At 37.9% G+C, this 12,281-nt stretch overlaps 1 protein-coding gene across 1 annotated transcript in view; it reads right to left on the bottom strand.

Moving 5' to 3' along the window:
- Positions 1-12,281, bottom strand: part of MEIKIN (meiotic kinetochore factor) — a 69,038-nt gene that overhangs the window by 54,791 nt on the left and 1,966 nt on the right. The window contains exons 4-5 of the mRNA XM_033096921.1: positions 8,643-8,703; positions 687-824 (exon numbers count right to left, since the gene is read on the bottom strand). Of these exons, the coding sequence (XP_032952812.1) occupies positions 687-824; positions 8,643-8,703 (199 nt within the window). The remainder of the gene's footprint in view (positions 1-686; positions 825-8,642; positions 8,704-12,281) is intronic.

The following is a 12,281-nucleotide window of genomic DNA, read 5'->3' on the forward strand; positions in this document are numbered from 1 at the left end:
AGCATAGAATGAAAGCATTTATTTCTTATTCCCACGTCTACCATGTTTCCCCAAAAATAAGACCTAGCCGGACCATCAGCTCTAATGTGTCTTTTGGAGCAAAAATTAATATAAGACGTGGTTTTATATTATATTATATTATATAAGACCGGGTCCTATATTATATTAAAATAAGACTGGGTCTTATATTAATTTTTGCTCCAAAAGATGCATTAGAGCTGATGGTCTGGCTAGGTCTTATTTTCAGGGAAACATGGTACTCGTTGGCTCAGGCAGCTCCGCTTCAGATTACAGGTCTGCTGATCAACTGGGGCAGCTCTCTGCACTCTACAGGTTGCCTGGGGCTAATGTGCTCTGTCTGGGGCTATTCTGCTCTGTACGTCTCATTCTGGGTCCCATGGGAGAAGCAGAAGTTGATTAGGACATATTCTTCTCAAGATGGCAAAAGTGTAAGAGGATAAACTCAACCATTTAAGCATATTTCAAAGGTTTGCATATGTTTTATTCACTGATATCCTGTTGCCAAAGCAAGTCACATGGCCAACTCCAAAGCCAAAGAGTGAAAAGGAGGTTTTGGTGAGGAAAATAAGTATACCTTCTCAAAAAGAACATTGTTCACTGGAGGATTTGTGGACAATGGACAATTTCTATAGTGAAGCAATTTAAGATTGAAATTATTTTCTCACCTAAATAATCTGATCCTCTGAAAAGTTCAGGTGATGAGAAGCTACTTAAACTCTCTTCAAGACTCTTGTATTCTGTATAAGAGTCTGTGACTGAATCACTCAGAAGAGAACTAGAAATATTATGCTGCAAACTTAATCCTGTAAAATAAACAAACAAAAAGGGTAAAATGTTTCAAATAGTACACAGACTCGAAATCCTAAGAACTCAAATTTGTAGAAATGTACATGCAGTTGTATGCTAAAAATGTAAAATTACTTCTACATATAAATGAATAGGCATCCTATTTGTATACCGTTTTAATTTCAATCTTAGAAAATAATTCTGTTTTTGATGTACAGAAAACGCATTATAATCCTTTTCCACTGTTTTCCAAAATTTTATAACTTATTCCTTCCCTACTTTGATTTAGTTGTGATTCTTGACTCAAAAATCCAAGTTTTATATGTAAGTAACCTACTAACTGTAAGCTAACTAGCTAAGGAGAAGAAAAGGTGATTCTAGTTATTCCATTTAAAAAACAATGAAGGCGGCTAGATGGCTCAGTTGATTGGAACGTGAGTTCTGAGCAGCCAAGTTGCCGGTTTGATTCCCACATGGGCCAGTGGGCTGCGCCCTCCGGAACTAGATTGAAGACAAATGACAGTGAGCTAAACTGCCGCTGAATGGCCGGTGGGCAGCTGGATAGCTCAGGGGGTTGGAGTATATGCTCTTAACAACAACGTTGCCATGGGCTGTGCCCCTCCGCAACTAGACTGAAAAAAACAGTGACTGGACTTGGAGCTGAGCTGCGCCCTCCACAGCTAAAATCGAAGGACAACAACTTGACTTGGAGCTGAGGAAAAAACACACTGTTCCTCAATAAAGTCCTGAAGGTACATGCTGTAAAATCTTTTTTAAAAAGGGGCGGCCAGATGGCTCAGTTGGTTAGAGCACGAGCTCTGACCAACAGGGTTGCCAGTTCGATTCCCACATGGGATGATAGGGGGCATCCCCTACAACTAAGACTGAAAACGGCGACTGGACTTGGAGCTGAGTTGCGTCCTCCACAACTAGATTGAAGGACTGATGGGCCCTAGAGAAACACACTGTTCTCCAATATTCCCCAATAAAAAAATTTAAAAAACAAACAAAAAAATGAGCCTAAAAACAGACAAATAGATCAAATGAAATGATAGAGAGCCTAGAAATATATATATATATATATGAACAACTGATTTTTGACCAAGGCAATTCAGCAGAGAAAGGATATTCTTTTTAAAAAATTAATTATGCCGGAACAATTGGATATCCATATACAAAAGCAAAACAAAACAAAAAATTTATGCTTATACCTTCCATCATATAAAAATATTAACACTAAATGGATCATAGACCTAAATGTAAATCCAGGAAAAAAAAAAACAGAGGAGACCCTGAGTTAGTTAGATTTCTTTGATATAACACTAAAAGGATGAGTTATAAAACAATAGCAATGATAAACTGGAGTTCATCAAATTTAAAAACTTCTGTTCAGAAGAGATTAAGATGAAAAGACAAACCACAAACTAAGAGAAAACATTTGCAAATGGACTGGAATCCAGAATATAAAGAAATCTGAAAATTCAATATTAAGAAAACGGGCAAAATATTTGAATAAAGAACCTCCCAGTCATAAAGTCATTCTTGTGAGAGTGGACTTGAATGAAGAATTTTCCAATGAATTACAGGGACAGAACTTAGTACGTCAAGTTAAGAAACAGAAAGTTCAGTAACAAAAGAGAAAACATACTCTGCTATAGTCAGTCAGCATTTATTAAACACTCTCAAACATGACAAAAGAGAGGTCAATAGTATAGAAACTGGTGGGGTGGGGTAAAGGGATGAAAGGGGAGCATTGCTTTGAAAACCTATTATCTCCTGTTTTGGAGCTGACTTATGCCTAACTCTGCTCATCTATTACCTACCTGAGAACTAACTGTCCTTCCTACTTTAACTCATCGCACCTTTTTCTCCCACTCCAATTCCCTCCTTAAAGCTTTGTTTCCTACCTGGCCACTTCTTCCTGACACCACCGCAACACTTAAGTTGATTGATCGAATCTTCCACCCTTCTTCACCTGCTCAGATGGCAGAGGTAGGTTATCCTTCTGAGCATCTTCATTTCCCCTACTCCAACTGCCCTAGAGTGTCCTGTCCCTGTACTTGCTCCTTTTTATTCTTCTCACTCGGCCTTCATCCTTTCCACCCATATGTTGTTATATCTCATTTCTCTTGCCTTCCATCTCTCAAAATTCCATGAATACCACTCACAGGAGAGCTACACCTTCCACCAAACCCCAGAACTCAACCCAGGCTCAGAAATTAGGAAAGCCCCATATTCACCATCTGGGTTGTTGGGTAGAGAAAAGAATAAGTATTCATGGCTATATCAGTGGAAGGTTGTTTCTGGTGTCACAAGTTAGAAATGTAAATGCATTTATATTAAATTATACTATACAGTTTTAAAAAGTCAAATAGCTCTACAACACTTATAACAAAAACTACAATACTTCCCCATCATAATTCCATACTCGCTAGAGACAACTACTTTTAACCCTATTAACTGTTTCTTTTAATGTCTACCTTTAATTTCTAATTTAAATGTATTCAACAATTCTATTATTATGACTGCTCAAATGTATTTACAGCTGAGCCATATACTATGTGCTATATTAATCACTTTTGCTACAAGTCTTTGTTTTTTTCTTGATTACTTAATTTTAAAATTAGTTTTCTAAGTACCTATCATATTTCATCCCAACTTTCTTGCAAGAGTATAAATTTCCTCTCAATACTTTAAAAGACACCAGGTTATCTAACAGTTCCTTTTTTTTTCCCTCCTTTCCTTTCTTCCTCCCTCCCTCTCCCTTCTCCTCTTTTTTCCTTCCTTCTTTTTTCCATTTTTTTAAAAAAAGTATTGCAATTGGACATCTCAATACACTTGCTCAAATTTGGACTGGTGTCCTCTAGACATGCTGCACAGGTGTCTCCTTGGGATTTCCCTTTACCATTATACTAAAAAATTCTTTCACATACTTCCTGTATTCGAGGCTTTGATTCCTGGATCCCATGATTTCTTCTTTATTAATTTACTCTCTGATTTTATAGGAGTATCTCCTTCATTTCTGAGAAAAGGTGCATGAAAGAACTGTCTAAAAAATTCTTTATACTATCTTCACACTTGAGTGATGGTTTGGCTGGCTAAAGATTTCTAGACTAATATATTAATAAGAATGATTCCACTTTTCAATGTTTGACAGATTAAAACTTCACTGCTCCCCCTTACCCTTCTGCCCCACATCTGGGCAAATTGGTAAAAAGGCCCTAGTGCTCCATCTTTTAACAATGGTGGCAAAAACATGCACAGGAAAATTCATCACGGCCCCATCCTCTAACTATATAAAAACTCCAATCCAGTCTCCTTTCCCCACTCTCTCAAGCCATTTTCAGGCCTGCTTGGGAGTCACTTTCCACGCCAGAAAACCTCACTATATGAGGAGCAATCCTTTCATTACCTCTTGGTATGTGGGCGACATGATCAGTTCTGAAATCTGAACCAAATTTTGGGTGGGGACCTATCCTGTCTCTGCAAAATCAGTTCTTTTCGTAATTTTAAATGCATTTTTCCACCATGTTCTAGATTCTGGAGTTGCTCTTGAGAAGTTTAATGCCATTCATATTCTTGACTGCTTATTTGCAATCAAGAATTATTTCTCTGGAAGACTGAAGATTTTTTTTTGTCCTGAGGATTTTCTAATTACATAACATTGTACCTTCTTGTGGATCTTTTCTCATTCACTGTAACAGTCAGTTGGTGGACTCTTTCAATATGTACATTCATAATCATTTTTAATTCTAAGAAAAATTCTAGTTTTATGTGTTTAATAATTTTCCCTGGTGTTCACAATGTCTGGAACTACTATTTTTCAAGATGTTAGAATGCCTGGACTCAGCTTCTAATTATTTTTCTTTTTTTAATAGCAGCTTTATTGAAATAAAATTCATATTCCATAAATCTCAACTTTTTAAAGTATACAATTAAATAAGAGTTGTGTCACCAATGCCATAATTTTTATCTTCTTTCTTCTCTTTAATGTTTGTTCAACTTTTAGAATATTTCCTTGACTTCATCATCTAATTCTTCATAGAATATTATATTTGTGATTTTATATTTTTATTTTTTAGGAATTCTTTTTGTTCTCTCAATGTTGTTTTTTATAGTAGCCTGCACTTGTTTCATAGATATTTTCATCATTCTGAGGATAATAATAAAAATATGGCTTTTAAGAGTTTTCTTTTCCTTGCATTGTCTGTGTCCTTCAAGTTTCTTTGTATTTGGCATCTCTTTTACTTTAAATGTTTTCTTTCAATGCCTGGTAATTCTTTAACGTTTAAGAATGAGGTACTGAAATAACAGTTGGAAACTGGATGTATGAGTGAAGTTTAGGAAGTAGTGAGCTTTATTGAAGGGTATTTATACAGGGACCAGGTCATTACTGCCAGAATATAGGTCTTCTCTTGGGCGGAAAAGTTTCCAAAAGAGGAATCCTCCAGTCTCCTAATTTGGGTGTATTTTCCTGAGTAGGACAAGGGGTCTGGAGGTTTCACCACTAAGTATACAGATCTTACCAATTCCCTTCCCTCCTCCACCCTCCCCACTGTTAGTTTTCAATATCGCACCTCCGCCCTGAGCAGTACCTAGCACCCCTAGCACCCTCTGCTTCAAAGTCTCTGGACTGCCAGAGACTTGGGAAAAAGAGTAGTTGCCTGGTCACACAGTGTTGGGAAGGGATCAAAGTATGTAACTGCTACTTTTAAAGATTTCCCCAAATCCTATTTTCAAGACTATCTATACCCATTCTTTCAGGAATACATGATGCCTCTAATTTTTGAACCTACAGCCTAAGTCAGTTTGCTTCTTGGTTTGTTCTTACTCTAGGTACCCCCTTTTTATCCCTAAAAAAATTTTTTTTATCTGTTAGGCCAATTATGATCTATTTATCTACCTTCCAGATTCCAAAATTGTTGATAATCTATTGTCAGCTGAGGTCTCCCTCTTTTTCTCCATCTTGTGGCTTCATGCCTTCTTTATACTTCTAGTGATATTTCAGTGAGGTTTCAGAAGGGGGAAGTAAATGTGTATGTTCAATCTTTCACATTAAATATGAAGTCCTGAATTAATTTTCATCATATTGCAAAGTCACTAGATTTCAAGATAGAATTAAAATAATTATATGTTAAATAGGATTAATCCTATGGGCTGCTCAAAACCTAACCATTTACATTTTATTATGAGAAAAAGCATTCCAGGTTTCAAATATCAATCAACAAATGAACTCTTAGACTACAACCAGTTTGTAAATCAGAGATAGTCTATTTTCTATTTCCTTATACCTTTCACACATAAACTTGATAAATTAGTAACCAAGGACATTTATCACATATTTAAACTACAATTTTAGAAAATACTGATTAAATGGTTTATTTTCTCTAAACAGAGTACAAAACTCATTCAATAAGTATGTGAAACTATATTGTGTCTCAAGAATGGAATAGGAAGATAAAAGGTAGTGCTTATTCTCAGTGGCTTTAGAGCCAAAAGGAACGGAAACAATTATACTACTGTTTTCAGTTCTATGACAGAAGTATACAAAGAATGCCACAGAACTATCAGGATAGGACAACTCACGCAGAAAGAGAGAAGAGCGGTCAGAAGCTCCCCAGAAGAGATGGTATCTGAATTTATTTTTGAAGAACAAGTAGGAATTAACCAGACAAAGAAAAAAAAAAAAAAGAGGATTAAAAAGCATTTGTTGAGCACCTCCCATGTTCTTCTGTACTATAGTCCAGGAAATAGATCTCAATCCTATCTTCTAGCTTGCTAATTTGATTTTCAGCTGAATTAATTCAATATTAGGCTAATTTATTGAGTTTTTTAATTTGATATTTTTAGTTTTCGGGGATATAATTTTTTTTATAGTAGCCTGTTATATTATGGATTCAATGACTTATTGTCTCTAAAGAGATATTTAAAGTTTTCTGCCTTTTCCTCAGGTGTTAGTCCTTCCATTTGTTGCTTCTCTTCCATGGCACTGGCTTTCTTCAAAAGTTTGGCTGTTCCTGGTTATCTGTTCGTATTTCTATTTTAGTCTCTGTGTGGCAATGAGTATAAACTCTGTAGGCTAATTCTGGAGATTTTTAGAAGAGTGATGAGACATTCTGGTGACTTATGTTCTGGGAGGGGGGTGTTATCCCCCCATATATTCTGGGTATTGTAGGTTACATGGGGACACTGCCCTAATTGTCTGGCTAGTGTCCATACTGGAAGTCTCCTGTGTCAGAATTCCCACTTCAGAGAGCCATCCTGTATCTGTATCCTTAAAAGCATCAGTATAATCTATCTCTTTTACTTTTTTCTCCCTCTGCTATCCTTGCAGTAATCTGGATTTACTTCAAACTCTCCTCTGTTGCTCACTCCAGCACCAACACTGACCTTAGGAACCAACCCCTTAGTTCACTTTGTTTGGGAGTAGGTCCCAGGGTTTCATCCTGGCAACAGGCACTGGTAGCTGCCAGTGTTTTCAGTAAGAAGGGAATGAGGAGAAGAGGCCAGGGCATATAGTGCTTAATCTAGGAATACATATCACATTGATTTGGTTATTTTGAAAATGCGAAACTAATGTCAACTTTTATATTAGTTCTATCGCCTTAAAACTTCCTTTAAGGTCTCTTCTATTATAGTTTTTTGCACTTATTGACTAAGCATTTCAATTATCTCTAGAACTATTCTTACCTCTGCAGTGGTTTTTGTCTGCTCTTTGTCTTCATTAATCTGATCTCATATGCTTTTAAGAATTCCTCAGTATTTCTGGTGTGCTGATGGAATCCTTCCTTGCTTTCAAAAATAACTTCAATTACACCAATATGTAGGTGGCTCACAAATTTCTATCAGCTGCCCTTCATATCCAACTGCCTATTTGACATTGCTGCTTAGTCATCTTAAAGGCACCCATAATTTAATATATTAATATTAAAAAATGAAATTTACGATCTTTCTTTCAAAGAAGTCTTTTTTTTTGTGTGTTTGTTTTTTTTCAGTAAATGGCACCACCTTATATATCCAGTTATGCAAGCCCGAAACAGGTGTCATCATTGATACTTCTATTTCCTTCATTCTTCATTTGCAAAATTCTGTCAGTTTTACTTCCTTAAACTAGCAATCATATATGCCCACTTTTTCCCATTTCCAATGTCATCTGTTAGTACAAAGTGCCATCATTTCTCCACTAAACTACTGCAATCACCTTCTAACTGGTCTATTTGCATCCATTTCTACTTCTGTCCATACTGTAGTTAAAGTGATCGTATCATTCTCTATTTAAAAGACTCGAGTGGCTTCCTGCTGCTCCAAAGATAAACACCAATAGCTTTGACATGGCCTGCAAGGCTACACAAGGCCTCTCTGTCTGTCTAACCTTGACTTATTATCACATCTCCTCCTCTTCTCTGTACTACAGACACACTGGCCTTCTTTCAGTTTACTGAACACATAACGCTCAGTCCCACGTTAGGGTCTTTACACATGCTGTTTCCTCTCCCTGGATTGCTCTTTACTCACCTCTTTGCATAGTTACTATCTACTCTTCTTCAGATCTCAATTGAATTGCCATTCCTTCACGGATGCCTTCCCTAATCTCTCTAACTAAAACTTGATTAATTACACGAAAGTCAATCTCTCTTTTGTAGCACGTACACAGCTGTAATTTACTAGTGTGTATTTGAAGGCTGTGAGGACGAAGGTCAGCACAGGCAGAAGGATTCACCGTGGACTAGGAGAAAGATACCGCTTCCACCGAGATGGAAAGATGGAAGAGATACAAATGGATGCTTATGTTTGTAGGAAAGATAACTGAGGGAATTCACATTTGACAGTCTTACCTGATACTAATTCACTATCTGATGAACTACTGTCAACCTGGAGGTCATCAGTCACTGACTCCTATGTGAAATAAGAATTAAAGATATAGTACAAATTATGAGATTGAATATTTTTATCTTATAATATTATATCACATTGACTTGGTTATTTTGAAAATGAAAAACTAATGTCAACTTTGTATACTAGTTTCATATGTATAATAGTATTTCAGCTATTGATCACAGGTGTAACTTTATATTTAATATTAAATCTGAAAATAAATATTCAAATATAATATTGTGGACATTTTTTTAAAGTTTCAGGTACGATGGTGTCAATTTGCAAACATGAATCAAAATCTTTAAACCTGATCCAACCTTTGACCCACTGCAAAGTATTTGTCTTAGGAAAACAATTTGAGGTATACAAAAAAAACTTCTGCAGTAGGATGTTTAATGATATCTATAACAGCAACACCTTAGAAATAATCTCAACTGTCCAACCACAGCAAAACAGTACTACAAATTACAGTACCTTTCTATAAGAGAAAGCACTATACAGACACTAAAAATCATATTTTGAAGACTACTTAATGCTGGAGGAATACACAATCAGATAATATGTAAAATGAAAAAAAGGCACAGCGAAAAAAAATGGAAAGAAATATACAAAAATTAGAAGAAATTGCTTAAACACTTTTTTTTTTGCATAATCTGAATCATCTACAAGGAACACTTAAGACTGTTATAACCTGGGGTAAGAGCCTTTTGAAAAAATGTTTTTTAATGAAACTGCCTTCTGCCCAAAAACATGTTATAGAGGAATATGTAAATTGAAACACTGGAACACAACTATTAAATTTAATGACAATGTCAGAAGAGTCACAGACAATTTTTAAAATCCAAGTTTTCCAAACTATTGCTATATACCTTTAAAATACTGCACAGAATCCAAATGAAATACAGTAGATCAAGAAGTTATATACTTTTCTGGGAGATACCAAGATAGCACAGTAGGTAAATGCTGTGCTTACCTTCTCTTACAAACACATAAAAATTACAACTAAATTACTAAACAACCATCATTGAGAATTGCCTAAAATCTTGCTGAACTGAAGCTCTACAACTAAAGACGTGCAGAAGAAGCCACCTCAAGACTGATAGGGGCAGAGAAGCAGAATGGGCTGGTCCCACACCCATGTGTGACCATTGAAGATCAGGAGGGATATTACAACTGTGGAGATCCCCCTTACCCCCAGAGAAGCAAGAAGTCCCAGCCTCACCCAGCCCAGGGTTCCAGTGCCAGGAAGGGAAGTCCCCGTAATTTCTGGTTGTAAAAACCAGTGGAGACAGAGGGCGACTGCATTCCCAAGCACTCCTCTTAAAGGGACCATGTGCGGACTTACCCACCAACAGAATCACTCCCTCTGAGCTCCAGCGCTGGGCAACAGCTGGAAAGGAGGCAGGGACATATGGTAGAGAACTGAGTTGTCTGACTTGGGCGGGGGCTGGAGACGTGCCTTTCTCCTGGATGGAGGAGCTGGTAGAGGCCATTGTTTCTTTATTGAGCCCTCCCCCTTCCTGACATGCAGACACAGGTGGCCACCATATCTGAGTCTCTGCCATTAGTTCGCCATGCCCTGGCGACTGGAGACCACGCCCTGCCCAACTTTTGGACACACCCAAGCCGCTGTCAGTGGCTTTTTCGTACAAACTGCCTGCCTTAGCTCATGCTGCAGACTTTCCTAGGGTATCTCAAAGGTTCACGGAACCCAGACAAACAGCATCTGGCTTGACCATATCCTGTACCTCTGGCTGAGCAGCCCCTAGGCTGGCACTAGTGGCGGCCAGCCTTGGTTTGCGGCTTGGCCTCTCAAGGAGCATCCAAGCATAGCACGGGCAGCAGCCATCTGTGGATTTCTTTGTGGCTCCTGCCCCGTGGCCCCAGGTGGGGCACGGGTTGTGGCTGAACTTAACCTATAGCAGATCCCCTCCAACGTGGTCCTGGGGCTGGAGTCCCCAGTGGCCAACTTCAAAATGAGCTGGAGCATCATCCAGCCGCCTCCAAGTACAACACACCCAAGGGACGAATGGGCAGGCACCAGAGCCCTGCTGAGGCAGATCCTGCTCTGTAGGGTCAGCCCCTGCACAACAACTCTTCCACTGTCATTAAGGCCAGTCCTCACAACCAGTGAGCCCAAGGTCAGTCCATCCCATTGATGTGCAATTATTAACCAAGGCTCAACTACAAAAGGAGGGCACATACAACCCATTCAAGGGACACAACTGGAGCATGTGGCTCAGGTGTCCAGAAAGACTGCACCAGTGAGCCCCACAGTACACGTACTACATAAGGCCACTCTATTAAGATCAGAAGACATAGCAGCCTTACCTAATACATAGAAATAAACACAAGGAGGCAGCCAAAATGGGCAGACAAAGAAACATGTCCCAAACGAAAGAACAGAACAAAGCTTCAGAGAAAGAACTAAACAAAATGGAGACAAGTAATCTATCAGATGCAGAGTTCTAAACACTGGTTATAAGGATGTTCACTGATCTCAGGGAGAACTTTAACAAAGAGTTAGGAAACATAAAAATGGAGAGATAAAACATAAAAAAGAACCAGTCAGAAATAAAAAATACATTAACGGAAATGAAGAATGTAGTACGGGGAATCAACAGTAGATTAGATGAAGCAGAGGATCAAACTGCAATGTAGCAAATAAGGTTGCAGAAAAACACACAACCAGAACAGCAAAAAGAAAAAAGAATCCAAAAAACAGGATAGTTTAAGGGGCCTCTGGGCCAACATCAAGCATATCAACATTTCCATTATAGGGGTACCAGAATGAGGAGAGACAGAGCAAGGAAATGAAAATCTATTTGAAGAAATAATGACAGAAAACTTCCCTAACCTGATGAAAGAAATAGACATACAAGCTCAGGAAGCACAGAGAGTCCCAAACAAGGTGAACCCAAAGAGGCCAACACCAAGACACATTATAATTAAAATGTTAAAGATTAAAGACAAAGAGAGAATCTTAAAAACAGCAAGAGAAAAGCAGTTAGTTACCTACAAGGGAGCCCCCATAAGAATGTCAGCTTTGCAGGCCAGAAGGAATTGGCAGGAAATATTCAAAGTGATGAAAAGCAAGGACCTACAACCAAGATTACTCTACCCAGCAAAGCTATCATTCAGAATTAAAGGACAGATAAAGAGCTCCCAGACAAGAAAAAGTTAAAGGAGTTCATCATCACCAAACCAGTATTACGAGGAATCGGAGAGGGACTTCTTTAAGATGGGAAGTGGTTAGGGATTGGAGAAAATGGGAAAGGATTAAAAAATACAAATTGGTTGTTACACAATAGTCATGGGGATGTAGGGTACAGCATAAGGAATATAGTCAATAATATTGTAATAACTATGTATGGCGCCAGATAGGTATTAGGTCTATCAGGATGATAGATGGGAGGGAGTGTGGGGGGCAGGGTGAAAAAGGTGAGGGTATTAAAAAATACAAATTGGTAGTTACAAAATAGTCATGAGAACAACCAAAATGCCCTTTGATAGATGAATGGATAAAGAAGTTGTGGTATATATACACAATGGAATACTATTCTGCCATGAGAAAAGATGAAATAGTACCATTTGCGACA

The sequence above is a fragment of the Rhinolophus ferrumequinum genome, chromosome 24, assembly GCF_004115265.2.
Source record: "Rhinolophus ferrumequinum isolate MPI-CBG mRhiFer1 chromosome 24, mRhiFer1_v1.p, whole genome shotgun sequence".
Taxonomy (NCBI): domain Eukaryota; kingdom Metazoa; phylum Chordata; class Mammalia; order Chiroptera; family Rhinolophidae; genus Rhinolophus; species Rhinolophus ferrumequinum.